General features: G+C 60.8%; 1 protein-coding gene across 10 annotated transcripts; it reads left to right on the plus strand.

Moving 5' to 3' along the window:
- Positions 1–42: 42 nt before the first annotated feature.
- ENDOV (endonuclease V) lies at positions 43–9,749 on the plus strand. Of its 10 annotated transcripts, XR_012491974.2 has the most exons (10): positions 43–348; positions 666–837; positions 3,772–3,910; positions 4,109–4,148; positions 5,034–5,146; positions 6,104–6,172; positions 6,377–6,633; positions 8,342–8,415; positions 8,875–9,053; positions 9,140–9,274. XR_012491974.2 is itself a non-coding variant. In XM_074319387.2 (9 exons), the coding sequence occupies exons 1-9, from the start codon at positions 221–223 to the stop codon at positions 9,324–9,326; spliced, it is 1,179 nt and encodes a 392-aa protein (XP_074175488.2). In that variant the 5' UTR covers positions 43–220; the 3' UTR covers positions 9,327–9,749. The 10 variants fall into 10 exon arrangements, 8 of the variants coding, with proteins under 8 accessions (XP_074175488.2, XP_074175489.2, XP_074175496.2 ...); XM_074319387.2 differs by lacking the exon at positions 8,875–9,053 and having other exon boundaries at positions 9,140–9,749; XM_074319388.2 differs by lacking the exon at positions 8,875–9,053 and having other exon boundaries at positions 3,772–3,906; positions 6,505–6,633; positions 9,140–9,749.
- The last annotated feature ends 6,501 nt before the right edge of the window (positions 9,750–16,250 follow it).

Here is a 16,250-nt window from a genome sequence, read left to right on the forward strand (position 1 = left end):
GGGGGTAAGTTGGACCGGCTCACGGCCGGGACGGGGGCCCGCGGGTTCCGTCGCCCCCGCCCATTCGGCGCGGAGCTTCTCGGCGCCGTTTGTCCAGCCGCGCGCGGCGGGGGAGGCGAGGCCGGCTGCGCGCTGGTCGCCAGATGGGCCTCCGGCCACGAGGCGGCGACATCAGGGAAGCCGAGCGGACGTGCCGCGCGCGCCCAGAGACGGCGCCGCCATGGCGCTGGCCCGGCGCGTGCGCGACGCCTCCGGAAGTGACGCCAACGGAACGGGCTGCGGGGGTCGAGCCATGGCTCGGGAGGCGGTGGGGCGGCCGCCGGAGGAGACGCTGTCGCTCTGGAAACGGTAATGGGGCCGGGAGAAGAGCGCGATCCGGGGACTCGAGCAGCGTGGCTCCCACGGGCCCTCGGACCGCGTAACCCCGGGCTTGGGGCGCCGGGCGCTGGGCCCGCTTCCGGCGCGCGGGCGAAAGGGCCTTCGGGAGGGGGTGGGCGGGGCCGGCGGCGCTGGTTTCCGGCGCCGCGTGTCGGCTCCCCCGGGGCCGCGTGGGGAGACACACCGGGAGGGTCCCGGGAAGAGCCCCGACCCCGGGCCTGGCCGTGGGGGTGGCCGCGGGTGGCGGGGCGGGGCCGGCGGCTCACTCCTCGGGTGTCTGCCCGCAGGGAGCAAGCGCTGCTCAGGGCCCGCGTGGTGACCCGGGACACGGAGGCGTGGCAGCGGGACCCCGCCTTCTCGGGCCTGCAGAGGGTCGGGGGCGTGGACGTGTCCTTCGTGAAGGGCGACAGCGTGCGCGCCTGCGCCTCCCTGGTGGTGCTCAGCTACCCCGAGCTCCAGGTAACTGGCGCCGCCGGCCGGGCCGCCCCGCTCGCCTCCCTCCGGCGCCTTGGGCTCCGGGACACGGGAGTGTCTTCTCTCGGGCTTCGCTGATCGGTTGGCAAGTCGCCAAAGAAAGAGAAGGAGGTGGAGTCAAGGCTAAAGGTTCTTAAGTGACTCGAGTCTGAGTTCCTCAGGTGCTTTACTGACGCCGATTGTCACCTCGGGTCCCCAGCTCAGTGACCCTCAGCGACACATCCCAAGTTGCTCAGGCTGGAGCTCTGCCTTTGCTCAGGCTGGAGCTCTGCCTTCCCTTCTCTTCTCCTACTACGGTTGCTCCATTTTTTCCTGCCACCTAAATATTTCTGGACTCAGTTCTCTTGTCGGCGTCCCGGCTGCCCCTTGTCTGGCTGCGCCGTGGTCACCCCTCCTGTAGGTGACAAGCAGAATCTTCACCCGGCTCCCGCCCCCGGGATTGTCCTCCGTGGCCCTTCTCCGCGCTACCAGCAGAACGATTTTCCTAAAAAGCAAATGTGGTCGTATTACCACCTCCTCCACCTCAAACACTTCCTGTGACTTCACGGTAGATGAAGTTCACACTCGCTGACAAGGTGTAAAGGCCCCTCGTCAGCTGACACTGCCTGCGCCACTCTCCCCGCCACCCGCAGTCCTCACCCACTGCCCCCTCCGGGGACGCGGCCGGTAGACACACTCGCTGCGGCTGCTGCCTGAGCTCTGCAGTGGTTTCCGCGCCTGGGACGTCCTTGACCTGGTTACCTCCCACCGTCTCTTAGGGCCTCCGATACCCGCCCCACCCCCCACCCGCGTCCCGCAAGACCCGCGCTGCTCCCCGCACCCTCTCTTTCCTCTTGATCACACTGGGATGGGATTGGCCCATCTCCCCGACCAGAACGTAAACCCCAGGGTGGAAAGAGCCGTGTGGCTTTGGGCTCTGGTCGTAGTCTCGGCACCTACTTGATGCCTGGCCTCTGGAAGACACTTGACTAGATGCACACGTGAGTGGACAGTGGGCAGGGTTGTCCTGGAGTCCACAGCTCAGGAAGCTTTGGCTGAAGAAAAGCTGCCCGGGAAACCTTGCTGTGCCGCTTCCGTTTCCCCTCCCCACTCCTCTGACTGCCCCCAAAGTGGCATCTTCCTGCCTCAGTGCCTTTGCTTTGCACTTTACTTGGAAGTCCTCTTCAATCACAACTCAGCAAGCATGCACTGAGCGCCTGCTCTGCGCTGAGGTCTGGATGTAGGGTGGGGAGGGAACCAGAGTCCTGCCCTCAGAGGTCCCCTGGTCACTTTGCAGGATGGCACTGGGGGCAGGGCGCAGACTCGGGAGCCAGGCTGCTGGGCTTCCGACCTCAGCTCTGCCACTCTCAGTAACCCCTGGGGCCTCCATTTCCTCTCCTAACTCTGGACCACAGTGGGGTGAAACCCAACTCAGCGTTGGCAAGAATGGATGAGACCATGCATGAAAGCAGTTAGCAGAACTGGCGCTGGGTTGGCCCTCAGTAAATAAGTGTCGGCCCTCAGGAATGCTCAGGATGACTTCTGCTTTTCCCGACCCGGGTCTCATGCCTGCACCGGTACCTTTGCCCCGCTGCAGAGTTAAGCCCTCCATGTCTGGCCGAGGCCTCTTACGTGTGTGCTGTGACAGCTCTTCCGTTTTAAAGTTACTGGTCAGCGTGCTCTTTCCCACTGACTGTAGGTTCTTGAGGGGAGGGTTAGACTGTATTCCTTGTCACCCAGCACCAAGCAAAGTGCCTGCCCCACAGGTGTGGTCAGCTTTTGTCGTCCTGTGCTGTGGAACCTTGGACCAGGAAAGAGTCTGGGCCAGTGGCTCCCAAATGCCCACCTGAGGATGTGCGCAGTCAGTCGCCCAGAAGTATGTTTAGAAACACAGATTCCATAGGTAGATCCATAGAGACAAAGTGGATTCGTGGTGGCCGAGGGCTGGGGTGCAGGCTGGGTGGGGACTGCCCGCTGATGGGTACAGCTGTCATTTGTGGTCTGGAGGACGCGTGCATATCTCAGGCCAGTCGGACTCCAGTGAAAACTCGAGGTTCAGGGTGCCTGGGCCGCCAACCCTGTTCTGAGCAGGTCCCTTACCTTCTAATCCAGCACGACAGGGCCACCATCCGGGGCTGTGTGTGAAGGGACTTCTCGCTCTGAAGGGCCGTCTCTGCCAGAGCACAGAGCAGCCCTGTGAAGAGAGTGCGCGTGTAGAGGCTCACGGGCTGGCCCCAGCGCTCCGGACAGCCTGAGTGGCGGGGCTCCCACCTTCACACCTGCCCCCTCAGGCCTGTGTCCCCACCCCTCCTCCCCCCAGTTTGCACGGGGCCTCTTCGTGCCTACCTGATGCCCCGGGGCTTCAGCACCCCCCCCCCCACACCCCCGGCTCCTTTGCAGTGGCAGCCTCAGAAGTTTCCTTTTATTAGACTCTCCATCCCTGGGGACCCCCGTTCTCTTTCTAGCTGCGAGGCCACCCCTGTCCTCTGGAATTATTTGAAATCTGTTTTCACAAAGCCGGAGTTGCCTTTCTTGCTGTTGCACGCAGCCTCTCTGAAAACCAGGTCTTTTCTTCCCAGCCCCTTCTCACGTAAGGCAGTGCTGTCCCTGTTCCCATCACACTCACCCGGCGCGTGCGCCTCGTCTGTGGGCCTCTGCACAGCCCACCGAGCTCTCCTCCTTCACAAAGGAGGCAGCCTAGGGAGGGCCTGACGGAGGCGGGGCACAGCCAGCACCTTTGACCCTGCCCCATGTGCAAGGCGATCATCTCGTCCTCTCTTGTGCTTTCTTCCAGATAGCGGAGGCAGGGAGGGGGGCGTGGGTGGGCCTGGGAGGCCGAGAGGGAGCTGGCAGTGAAGAGGGTTGGTGGAGGAGGGCTGAGGCGTGCGGGGGCAGGTGGCCAGGGCTGTGCCCCGCTCGTGACCGGCTGCCTGGGGACAGGTGGTGTATGAGGACTGCCGCATGGTTGGCCTGACGGCCCCCTACGTGTCGGGCTTCCTGGCCTTTCGAGAGCTGCCCTCCCTGGTGGACGCGGTGCAGCGGCTTCGCGACAAGGAGCCCCACCTGACGCCCCAGGCAGGTACCTCAGGGGAAGGCTCTCGGCTTCTGCGCAGGAGGGGAGGCCTTGGGAGCTTCCTGGAGGAGGCGCATTTTCCCTGAGGAGGGGCTAGGACTTGCTGAAAAGCTGGGCTCAGAATGGCAGCCCCACCCCTCCTGCTCCAGATGTCCTGCCCGATGGGCAGTGCCGCTGACCGCTGCTTCCCTGTGGCCCTTCCAGGTCCTCCTTGTCGATGGAAATGGGGTGCTCCACCACCAAGGTAATCCTGCTCCTGAGACGGGGCCCCAGAGGACTGTGGGAAGGAAGGGCCGGGGCGAGCGGTTCGGTCAGCCCCTCCCCGGACGCCTTAACCCTGCCCCAGCTGGGCACTGACACCTCCTCTGTGGGCCCATTTCTGTCTCAGGACCCACCCCTGCTTCTCTCACCACCCTCCTCTCCTGCCTGTCCCCTCGCCTCCCCCCAGCACCCTGCACTCACCCATCTCAGGTCCCCTGGCCCAGTTTGCAGCTGACCGCTTCCAGAAGTCACAGGCCGGAGCTCAGCTAGCCTGTCCTAGCGGCGGTCCACCCTGTATCCTGACACGAACAGACAGGAGTGCCTGCTTTCCATGGGCACCCGGAAACCTGCGCCCAGGGGAGACCGAGGGAGAGGGGTTGTTTTACCCTCAGGTGAACCTGGGGATCTGGCAGCAGAAGGAGCCTGTGGGTCCAGAGCCAAAGGGTGGACACGTGCCACCCTGGTGGACACTAGTGCGGGACCCCCAGCACTACAATCAGTGCCTGTCAGGAGCCCAGAGTAGAGTGTTGGGCGATGTGAGAACAGGGACCCAGAGGCCTGGTCATGGCCGCCAAGGGAAGGAGAGGATGGAAGCTGCCAGAAATGAAAGGAGAAGCAGTGGGAGGTGGAGTGAACACGCTAAGTGGGCTCCTCGCTGTCAGCGGGAAGGAGGCGCCTTCCCCCCAGCCTGACTCCCGCGAAGTCGGGGCAGAGGGCCACGTCCAAGGTTAGACTGGGCCTCCGAGTCCTGTCTCCTCACTCTCAGCCTGCAACGGGCCTCTTTTCACATGGAGAAACTCGCCAAGGTTCTAGTTTTGTCCTCAGTCCCCACGCCGTCCCTCCACTGCCCCCTCCTCTGCCCCTGCAGGTTTTGGGGTGGCCTGCCACCTCGGCGTCCTCACAGACCTGCCCTGCATCGGGGTGGCCAAGAAGCTCCTGCAGGTGGACGGGCTGGAGAACAACGCCCGGCACAAGGAGAAGGTGAGAAGCCGGCCTGGGGCCCCGGGGCCCCGGTCAGCACCCTGCGCTGGGGCAGCCCTTGCCGGCTGATGCTCACGTCCCCGTCCTGGACCCCTGGCCTGGGCCAGGAAGCCCCGCTGCTCTCTGTGCGCCCTGAGCTCCTTGGCCCGCCTCCGTGCTGCTTTCGTGTCCCCTGGGGGGCAGGGCCTCCAGCTATCGGGACAGGCCCTGTGGGAGCCTGTGTGGTTCCGTTTTTCCCCACCCCTAGTCTCCAAGCCCTGCTCTCCATGTCCCACCCTCGACTGGCATCTCCCTCCGCTTCTCCCCTCCCCCTGCTGGCACTGGGAACAAAGCCCCACTCCACGGGGAGGTGGTGACACGCCGCCTCTCCCGCTGGACGGCAGACTGAGAACAGCACGTCTGTCTCATTCCAAGCTTCTGCGTGGGGCAGCGGACAAGCCCATTCAAGTGGGCCACTCCCCAGAGAAGTTTGTTGGATTGAATCAAATGAGCCCACACTCCTAGCAGGAGAGAAAGCTGCAGGAAGTTAGTGGTCTTGGGTCAGGTTGTGGCCCACTGGCCCAAGGCGGTGCCTGTGTGTCCACCAGCCAGGCTTGGTGGGTAGCTGGTGCCTCCACCACCAGCACTGTGGCCGGGGCAGGCTGCTGCTGCTTCTCCAGGCTCAGCTTTCTCTGCCCTAAGAAGAGGGACGAGAGAGCCGAGCTTGCCTGTTAGGGTGGGATGGTGCTGTGGGCTGCACCCTGGGGTCCGTGCACTCGGGACAGATGTGAACCCAGTCGCCTGCCGCAGGTGGGAGCACAGCTGCCTGCCGCAGGTGTGAGTGCGGTCGCCTGCCACAGGTGTGAGCGCGGCCGACTGCTGCAGCCCACACACGGCGCAGTATAGGGCCTTTCCTGTTCAGTGGCTGCTAGGCCCTTCAGTGAGAAAAACTGCTTTTCTGTTTCTCCTGTTTTCCAGATACGCCTCCTGCAGGCTGGAGGGGACACATTTCCTCTGATGGGAGACTCCGGGGCCATCCTGGGCATGGTGAGTGGCCAGGGCCAGGGTCAGCGGGGCCCCAGTCCAGCACCACGTACACATGTGACCTGCACATACCGCAGGCCTCAGCCACCTTGCCCCACCTTCCCGTCACTCCGCCGAGCGGGCTGTGCCCTGTGCCTTAATTTCCTCCCTGTCCTGGGCTATGCTGAGGGGGCCTCTGTGCCCGGGATCACCCCATCCTGTCCCCAGGACAAGCAGCAGGAAGGTGCCCCAACAGTGCTGCAGGTACCCCCTGCCCCAACGCTCCCGGCTGCCACCCAGGACAAGTTGCCAGTCCTGCAGCCCGCAGCGCCCTGCCCTCACTTTCCTCATCCCAGGCCCTGAAGAGCCACGACCATAGCACCAAGCCCCTCTACGTGTCCGTGGGCCACAAGGTGAGCCTGGAGACGGCCGTGCGTCTGACTCGAAGCTGCTGCAGGTTTCGGATCCCGGAGCCGGTGCGCCAGGTGGGTGGGCCGCCAGGTGGGTGGGCCGCCAGGGGGGTGGGCCAGTGCACACCACCTGCCCATTCCGTGCTCCCGTCCGGTCAGCTGGGGCCACCAGCACCTGCAGGACAGAGGTTGGGCTGCACTGCAGTCCTGGAACCTGCTCCTAGTCCCTGTCCTGCCCTGCGCTTCCGCACCGCGTACCAGGGTCACTGGGAGAAGCAGCTGATTTCGGCTCACATGGCAGGACGTCCGTGGCCAATCCCGGGGCCTGCCCCAGGGAGCCCCATCACCCTGCAGCCATGGCCACCACCACCTCCTTGGGGGCGGGGCCTCGGCCTTCCCTGTCTGCTGATGTGCAGGGGGCCTCCAGGTGGCAGCAGCGGCCTGCACAGCGTGTGGCTCCTCAGCGGCTCGCTGAGTGTCCCCTTTGGGCTTGGCAGGCACATGGGTTCCACTGCAGGAGGCCTTTCTTCCTCGTTGCCACCCACTGTGCGACCTTGGGCAGGAGACCCTAGACCTTCACACCGTCAGAGCCAGGCCTCTGCTGTGCAGGCTCCGTGGGGCAGGTCTCCTCCCCTCCACGCCTCACTTTGCCCCAGAGTGGACAGTGGCCCCATCCTTGCAGTGCCCTGGGCACCTCACAGGCCGGTAGGGACTGTGTGTGGCCCTGGAGGAAAGCCTGCCGAGCCCTTGGGCCTCCCCTCCCAAGGGAGCAAAGCATCCATCTGCTCCCTGGAGTCCACACCCTGTCACTGCCAGGAGTGGGGTGAGGCCCTATCTGGCGGCTCTGGCTGGCTGGCTGTGTTCTTCCTGCATCCGCTTTGCCCTCCTAACTCTGCTTCCTAGGGAAGGATGGGGGATTTAGTGCCTGCTCCCATGGTGTCTGTGGGTCCCCCTCCCCAGGCCACTGAGGGGCCCCTTGCTCAAAGGCCTGTCCTCCACCCCCATCCCACCGCCGTGCCAGGCCTGGGCTGGGCGCTGCCTCTCGCCTCCCTCACACTGCCCTCCCCGGAACGTCCTGCTGTCCACGCCTGCCCGCCGCTCTGAAGCAGCAGCAGTCTGGGGGGATTAGCTGTCGTGTCCTGTAGTCATGCCATCTGAAGCAGGGCTACGCCCATCTGAGCTGGGACCGGGCCTCGCCGAGGCCAGGCCCCCGGATGGGGGTCATCACGTGGCAGAGCCCAGCAGCAGGGTCTTGGAGCGAGTCCCACTCGGGCCTGCTCCCCTTCCCTGGGGGCTGCTCTGCCCACAGCCTGCAGTCCGCAGGGCCCCTGTCATCCCAGTGACTTTGCAGAACTTTTCAGACACTTCCCTGAGGACGGGGTCACGGGGACACTAGTGGGGAGATAGACAGTGATTCAGGAGAGAGGACAGACGAGCTGGGCTGGGGAGACCCTCAGAGAGGAGGCTTTTAGCAGGGAGACGCCTGGCTCGGGCAGACTTACAGGGGGGTACCCGCTGTGAGCCCATGACAGCCACGTGGCTCCGCTGAAACGGAGGTGCCTAGGAGCCCAGCTCTGCCATTTACTCTGGCCCTGGGGGGTCCGGCCGTGCGGGGCTGGCCTCCCGTCCCCCATACAGCTCTGGTGCTGCCGCCCCTTGTCCCAGAGGCTGGGCCTGCGACGGCCTGGTGTGCCTCCATGGGCTTTCTCAGGAGGGAGCGAGCGGCGGGGGAGGGCTCGTTCTGAGGCCAGCTCAGGACCCCAGACACCACCCCTCTCCTCAGGCTGACATCCGCTCCCGAGACTACATCCGCAGGAGCCTGGGGGGCCCAAGGTGCCCTGCACCGGGGCAGGAGAGGTGAGCGCTGGGGCTGGGCAGTAGGTTAGTGGGTCCTCGGTGATGCCCACATGGGGCCATGTCTGGGGGCACAGCCTCCCCCCAGGGCTGCCTCCGCCTTGGGCCACTTACCTGGGAGGAGCCGGGGCCAGGGCCCCACACAAAGGCCATGGGAGTTAGACGAGCCAGCTGGAGTCCTGGCTGCAACTACCAGCTGTGTCGTGTCCACGTGCTGAGCCTCGGCTCCCTCACCTGCCAGGCAGGTGCAGTAATTCTTGTTGTGCCGCGTTCTCGTGAGAGTTTGGCAGGCACAGTCAGCACCACCAGCAGTGCCTGGGTATTCATCCTGGCAGCACCTTCCCACGAGACAGGCACTGTGATCCACTTTACAGATGAGGAAACTGAGGCCCATGACGTTGATGAGCAGCAGAGTGGTTTCAGTGGGCAGTGTGGGTTCTGAGCCTGGCCTCTGACATCTAGGCAGGAGTTGGCCCCTCCCGGGTCCCACAGGGCATTTCCTTTATGGCTGTCCACTGAGCTGCTTTGAGAATGGGGAGAAGGTGCGTCTGAGACCCCAGAGCTATCCCAGGGGCGGGGGCTGGCCACCTGCATCTGGCTGGCCCTCTGGCCCCGGCCCTCAGCAGCCCCTGAGGATCCAGGTCAGTGGCAGCCCCCAGGGACCCTCTAGTGAGCAAGGTGCTCTGGGCTCGGGTCTCACACTGCCTCTTCTTGATGTCATTACCAGGAGCCAGAAGGTGCAGAAACCAGAGGTGTGCCCCAAGGGAGGCTCAGAAGAGCACACGGTTGAGGGCAGGCCCTGGAGACCCCCAGCCCAGGCCCCAGAACACACCCGAAAGCCCCAGACCCAGGCACCCAGGAGTAGAAGGGCAGGGGCTGGGAGTGGAGCGGAGTGGGGCGCCCCGAAGACTTAGGCCACCTGCCTCCTGCTTCCAGCCTCGGAATGGTAACCAGCCCTGGGGGCTGCTCTGTAGGGACTGGAAAAATGCCTCACCAACAGCAAGTGGGGCCCCCAGGCTCCAAGGACACGGGGACGCTGCAGGCACAGCAGTGCTCAGATGGGCTGTGTGGCTGCCCCGCCTGCTCCACGGCCATGGTCATGGGCCCTGGAGTGGCCTGGAGCACGCTCAGCAGAGGACAGATGTTGCACCACAGAGCGCCAGGCCCAGAAAGCACAAGATTGCTTTCCCAAAGGCACGGGAGGGGGCTCGGGGTTCATGGGGACTTGGGGTTTGGTTTTTTCTACAAGTGCCTGGATGGGCCCACAGCAGCCAGACCTCATGTCATCTACAGCCTCTCCGTCTCCTCTGGATATATATGCCACTGATTGTTTTTGAGTTTGCTTTTTTGTTCATTTTTAACCCAGCCCCCTTCTCACAGCCACACCGACCTGCTTCTGCCCCGACCTGGGGGTTCCGAGCTGGGGGGCCACTGTGGGCTGGGTCCCTGGCCGCCCTGGACAGGGCCTGAGGCTTGGGGCCATGTAGGGTCAGTCTGGGCCTAGGATGGTGGGTGGCCCTGTCACCACTGTGTTCGAGGGCCGAGAGCTCTCTGCTGGTCCTGCCAGCACAGCACCCTCCCCCACCAGCCTCCTCACCCCGAGGCCCACTGTGAGGGTGCAGCCACTTCTGTCCTGACCACTTCTCAGTGTGGGCCCCGCCAGCAATCCTCAAGGAGCCAGAATCTTAGCTGAGAGGGGGCCCCTCTTGCCCCTTCACCCTGCTTCCCAAGAGGGCGCTGGCTGTTGGTTTGACAGCCTGGGACAGAAGCCCCGGAGGCCTGGGGGTCAGCACGCCCTCTGTGCCCCCCTCCCGTATCTCTGTTCTTGATGACAGGTGAGCTCCTCCAGGGCCTGGGAGAAGCAGAGGGGACAGTGAGCGAGGCAGCCTGCGGTTTAGGCTGATGGCACGCTGTCCCCCTGCCCCTTCTGTTCCTGAAGCCCCTTCATAAGGCGGCCTGGAGCTGCCCCACTCGATGGTACCAGCCCCTATTGCAGACAAACCGCGTCCCCAGGAAGTAGGGTTGTGGGGTGCTGAGGGCCTACTCAGCTAGTGGGGCTGTGCGTGCCCCCAGGTGCTTACGGGCTCCACTCAGTGGCCCACTGGAGTGAGTGGTTCTGTCATGTTCCACGGGTGCCTGCAAGGGACTCCTGTAGGCGGGAAAGGCCACCCCCCTGGGTTCCGACCTCCCACCATGCTTTTGCCACCTCCCCAGGTTCCCCTGGCACCACTTTTCTCACAGCAGTGGTGCTCGGCTAAGGCCCTGGGCAGCTGCTGCCTCATCCCACCCACCTGCCGAGTCCTGGGGTGCTGAGCCTGGTGCTGGAGACACCTTGCCAGGGGGGGTCAGGCTGCAGGGACCCCAACCTGCTCCCCTGCAGGCCCTGCCCTGCCCCCAGCAAAGCTCTTGGTGCCCCCTGCCTGGCGCTCATGGCACTGCCCACCTGACTTCCAGGTCTTTCCCTGCCTGGGGGCCTTGGGAGCACAGGATGGCAGCCAGGCAGAACTGGCTGGGCCTGGCTGCCTCGTGCCCACTGACCTTGGCAAAGCTGGGGTGATGCCTGTCATGCCTCACCAGACAGCTGTGCCCCGTGTGCATAGCGCCCAGTCAGTCCCTGACAAGGGAAGTGATATTTGCAGAAGGGCCCACGGAAGTCAGGGTTCATGGCCGTCCGTCTGCAAGGCTGTGTGTGCTGGCTCCACCGGTGAGCAGGAAGAGACCAGAAGGTAAAAGGTCCTCATCTACCAACCTCCTCACGCCACCGCAGCCCCCAGGATGCAGGCCTGTGCCCACGGGGCACTCCCCCCACCCCCACCTCTAAGGCATGGCCATGGCCTTTGGGGGTAGGAGTCAGGCCCTGCTTAAGACCGCTGGTCCCTCTGACCAGGGAGTCAACTAGGCCTCCTGGGCTGTGGGTGTGACTAGAACTGCATCTTCTCTTCCGTGAGGGGCTCCCCACGGCCCGGCCCCTCCCCAACAGAGAGGAGCAGGCCGGAGCCGGAGATTCATTTGCAGACAACTTAACCTGAGTAGTATTTGTTTTGAGATTAAAGGCAACAAGTCACCATTTAAAACATTTTGAAGTGTACAATTAAGTGGTTTTTAATATATTCAAACTCACTAGTTCCAGAACTTTTCCATTACCTGGGATAATGAAACCTCGTCACCATCAGCAGTCACTCCCTACCCCCCGCCCCCAGCCTCTCGCAACCACTAACCCGCTTTCTGTCTGTGGACTTGCCCCTGGGTACCTGGTCGGAACGGACACAGGCTGTGTGATATCTGTACCCGGATTCTCTCCTTAGCATCGTTTTCAAGGCTCTTTTGCGTTGTAGCCTGTGTCAGGGCTGCTTTTTCTGGCCAAATAACATTCCATTATATGGAGAGGCCATGTTTTTATCTGTTCATCCATCATATTGATGGATGTTTGAGTGGTTTCTTTTTGGGACCGTTATAAATAATGCTGCCACGTACAAGTTTTCGTGTGAACTTACGCTTTCAGTTCTCCTGGGTAGATACCTAGGAATGGAATTTCTGTGTCATGTGGTGGCTCGGATTAACTTTTTGAGGAATAGGCAAGTTGTTCTGTACAGCAGACTCACCTTTTTATATCCCCACCAGCCACGCACAGGGTCCCAGTTTCTCCACGTGCTGACCAACACTTGTCTTTTATTTTTCAGTTAAAGTTTATTGGGGTGACAATTGTTGGTAAAGTCACATAGATTTCAGGTGTACAATTCTGTATTACATCATCTATAAATCCCATTGTGTGTTCACCACCCAGAGTCAACACTTGTCATTTTTATTCTGGCCGTCTCATGGTGTGACTCACGTTTCCCTGACGCCAAATGACGCTGAGCATCTGCATGTGCTTATTGGCCGTCTGTGCGTCTTGAGAGAAGTGTCTGCTCAAATCCTTTGACCTATGAGAAATACGGGGTTTTTGTTGAGCTGTAAGAGCTGTTTACATACTGTAGGTCCCGGACCCTTTTCAGTTATATATTTTATAAATATTTTCTCCCACCCTGTGGGTTATCATTCCATTTTCTTGATTGTGTCCTTTGATGCATGAAAGGTTTTAAATTGGATGGAGTCCAATTTATCACGTGTTGCCTGTGCTTTTGGTGTCATTGAAGAAGCCATTGCTTAATCCAACGTCACAAAGATTTCCTGTTTCCTTCTAAGTTTAATAGTTTCTGCTCTTCCATTGAAACCTTGGACCCATTTTGAGTTCATTTTTGTAGACAGCTCTTCAGAGTCCTTTGCAACGCACAGGAATTTTAGGACCAGCGTGTCCATCTTGGTAAAACAAGGCAGTTGGAATTTTTGTAGGGATTGCGTGATCAATTTGGGGAGCATTCCACCTCAACAACAGTAAGTCTTCCCAGGCACTGAACACGGGGTGTCTCATTTATTTAGATCACCATTTCTTTCAACAGTGCTTTATAGTTTTCAGTGTACAAGACTTGTACTTCCTTTGATTAAATTTATTCCTACACATTTTATTCTTTTTGATGCTATTGTAAGTGGAATTGTTTATTTTTGGATTGTTCATTGCTAGTGTATTGAAATAACGACTGATTTTTGTGTCCTGTATCTGCAGCTTTCTGGTGTGTGTGTGTGTGTGTGTGTGTGTGTGTGTGTGTGTGTGTGAGGGTTTTCTATACATAAGGTCATATCATCTGTGAATAGACATAGTGTTGCTTCTTCCTTTCTGACCTGGGCACCTTTCATTTCTTTGCTTGCCCAACAGTCCCGGCCAGAATCCCCAGCACCGTGGTGAGTGCAGTGGTGGGAACTGACACCCTTGTCTGGTTCCCGATCTTTGGGGGAAAGACTCCAGTCTTGCACCATTGAGTGTGGTGTTAGCTGTGGGCTTTTCATAGTGGCCGAGTTCCCCGGTATCCCTGGTTTGCTGAGTGTCTGCCACGAAGGGGGTGGATTTGTCCAGTGCTTTTGCTGTACCTGTGGATGGAGGTCATCACTGTCCTTCATCTGGTAACAGGGTGGACCACCTTGATTGTTTTTCACATTTTGGTCCCCTCTTGCATTTCCGGAATAAATCCCTATTGGTCACGGTGTGTAATCCTTTTAGTGTGCTGCTGAGTTCAATTTGCTGGCATTGGTTGAGAATTTCTGCAGCCGTATCCATAAGGGATGTTGGTCGGTAGTTTTCTTGTGTCTTTGTCTGGCTTTGAAATAGGGTGATGCTGGCCTCACAGAAGCGTCGAGAGGTTTCCCTCCTCTGCTCTGGGAAGAGTTTGGGAGGGGCTGGTGTGGGGCCTTCGCCAGTGAAGCCATCTGGCCCCGGGCTTTTTATCAGAGATGAACTGTTACTAATTCAGTCTCGTTACAGGTCTGTGAAGATTTCCTGTTTCTTCTTAAATCTGTTGGTAGCTTGTGCGGTTCCAGGAATTTGTCCATTTTTTCCAGATTATCTAATGAGTTGGCCTGTAATTGTTCATGATATTTTCTATTTCTGTAAAGGTTGCGGTGGTGTCCCACTTTCTTTCCCGATTTTAGTAATTTGAGTTCTTTTTCTGAGTCAGTCTAGTTGTGAATGGTTTCTAAGGAGCCTGTTCCCATCCCCAAGGTGCCCCAACTGTGACCCTGGCTCAGGATGGGGGCTGGGAGGGCAGAGTCCCCTACAGGATTCACGGAAGTTCAGGGCTCGGTCAAGTGCTTCCAGCTCTCCCCAGCACACAGGCCCCAAAAGGTGCAAATCCTACCCCATCAGAAACTACGGGAGAGTCACTGGAGAACAGCAGAGGCAGTGTAGGGTACCGGGCGGGCTGAGTGGGGGTAACCCTGGCGAGGAAGCCTGGTGGGGTGGGGCCTGAACCCTAAAGGGACCAGAGTTTTGGCTACAGACTCAAGGGAGAGACCCTCCAGAGCCCTTGGCCCTGTCTCCTGGCCACACCATGGTCGCATCGGGGATGAGGCAGAGTGGCTTGCTGAGACACAGTGGGCGTGGATACACCCCAGAGCTCGGAGGGGACCTGGCATGGGGGAGTGGGGTGCAGGGTTTGGGAGTGAGCCAGGCTGGGGGTTCAAGTGGAGGGTTGGTGGCAGGGTGTGGGTGGGGCTGGGGTGGGGCCTGGGCCTGCTGGCCCGGCTCATTCCTGGGAGACCTGGAAAGCAGCGGGCGGGGGCTTCGGAGCAGCGCGTCCTGCCCACCTCCACCCCCTCCAGCCTGCTCTGCCCTGCCCCTTGCTCCCATTCAGAAAAGCGTATTGGGGCCCTAAGTGGGGTGGCATCTCAGCTCCTTCCACAGATCTGTAAAAATAGGGCCTAGGTGACGTCCATGTCCGCAGGCCGCAGCCCGGCCGGAGCCAAGAATAAGTCCTGACCACTCAATAATTCAAGCTGGACCCAAGTAGGTGTTCATGTCACCGCGGTGGCCCCTGGGCCCTTCCCTAGGTCAGCACCCTACCCAGGGGCTACGAGGCAGGGAGCCGTCCCAGGAAGGAGGTTGGCCTGACCTTTGCAGGTCGCAGCCAGGCCCCTCAGGCTCCCGCCTTGGGGACCCCAGCCTGCCTGCACTCCCCTCCCCTCTTGGGGCCATCAGGAACGGGGGGGTGGGGGGGGTGGGGGGGGTGGGGGGGTGGGGGGGTGGGGGGGGTGGGGGGGTGGGGTGTACCCAGGGCCAGGAGTGGCCCTACCCCATCAGGTCACCCCTCCCCGCAGGCGTGGTCCTGGCTGTCCCCAGGACCCTCCCCTACTCCCACCCCTCTGGCCTGCTTGAGCCTGGTCTGAGCTGGCTCCTTGGCCCCTCCCGCCAAACCTCACCCCTCCTCCTGGGCTTAGGGGAACCTGCCCTGACTTAGGCCCTGATACACACACCCTCCTCAGTGTCTGTATTCCTGCCTCCTCCTGGAAGGGCCCCTGAAGGGGCTGCACTGTGGAGTGAGAACAGCCGGCCACAAGGGATCAGGGCCCTGGCTCCCAGCTGAGTCCTGTGAGCTTGCTGGGGGTGTACGTGTGGGGAGGGGTCCTCACTGGTCTGGCCCGCCCCACCCCAGCAGTCCCTGCCGCCCTGCCCTGGCCAGGCCCTGCGTGGAGTTTTACCACATTATTAATTAAAGGCACTGACATCCAAATGAATAGCACACTGGGTCATTAGGCAGCGTGTCATGGAAATGATGGAGGAGGCCCTGTATCCCCAGTTCACCTCCTGGGAAGCAGGAGTGACTCCCAGCATCTCACCACCGTGGGTGGTGCTGGGGGCAGTGAGGAGCGCAGGCCGCAGGGGCCAGGGCACAGCTGGTGCTGTGGTCAGGGCTGGGCCCCGTCTGCTTCCTCCCCACCCAGTGGGGACAGGGGCGGGGAAGTGTGCTGATGGGGGAGGGTGTGGTCGGAGACAGACAAGCAGACCTCGAGTGACTCAGGCAAATTGGGGAAATGATGGAGGGTCGTGGCTGGGGAAGACCCAAACCCAGGGTGCAGGTGTCCTGCCCTGGAACGGGACACAGACACCTAGGCCCTTTCCTGAGAGTGCAGGAGAGCTGGGGGGGTGGAGGACGGGCTGGCGTGGTTTTGTAGTAAGTCTCCGTTAAGACTTGTAATGAGAAACCAGCAGCTCCTTACCTACCCACCCCACTCCTGATTCCCCTTCTCAGAGGTAAAATTTTTGTTCTGGTTTGTTTGGGGTTTTTGCATTTACTTCTAAATAGCATTCTAATGGTGCTCTTTTTCTTCAGGTTCAGAAATTCCCCTTTGGCTTCCTGCCGTGGGGGGCTGAGAGTTTGTTCCCTCACATGGAGCCCCTCCCACACTCCCCCTCCCCATACACGTTTTGGTTGAATCAGAATTGAGAGCATCAGTATTTCTTTGCACAT

Source organism: Rhinolophus sinicus, chromosome 12, assembly GCF_057876585.1.
Source record: "Rhinolophus sinicus isolate RSI-liver-muscle chromosome 12, RSI-T2T, whole genome shotgun sequence".
Taxonomy (NCBI): domain Eukaryota; kingdom Metazoa; phylum Chordata; class Mammalia; order Chiroptera; family Rhinolophidae; genus Rhinolophus; species Rhinolophus sinicus.

Excerpts from the sequence above, each read along its gene's own strand:
- ENDOV (XM_074319387.2), top strand. The coding sequence starts at position 221 with ATGGCGCTGGCCCGGCGCGTGCGCGACGCCTCCGGAAGTGACGCCAAC. Across the intron at positions 5,147-6,103 it reads ACGCCCGGCACAAGGAGAAG|ATACGCCTCCTGCAGGCTGG; the intron begins GTGAGAAGCCGG and ends CCTGTTTTCCAG. Across the intron at positions 6,173-6,376 it reads CCGGGGCCATCCTGGGCATG|GACAAGCAGCAGGAAGGTGC; the intron begins GTGAGTGGCCAG and ends TCCTGTCCCCAG.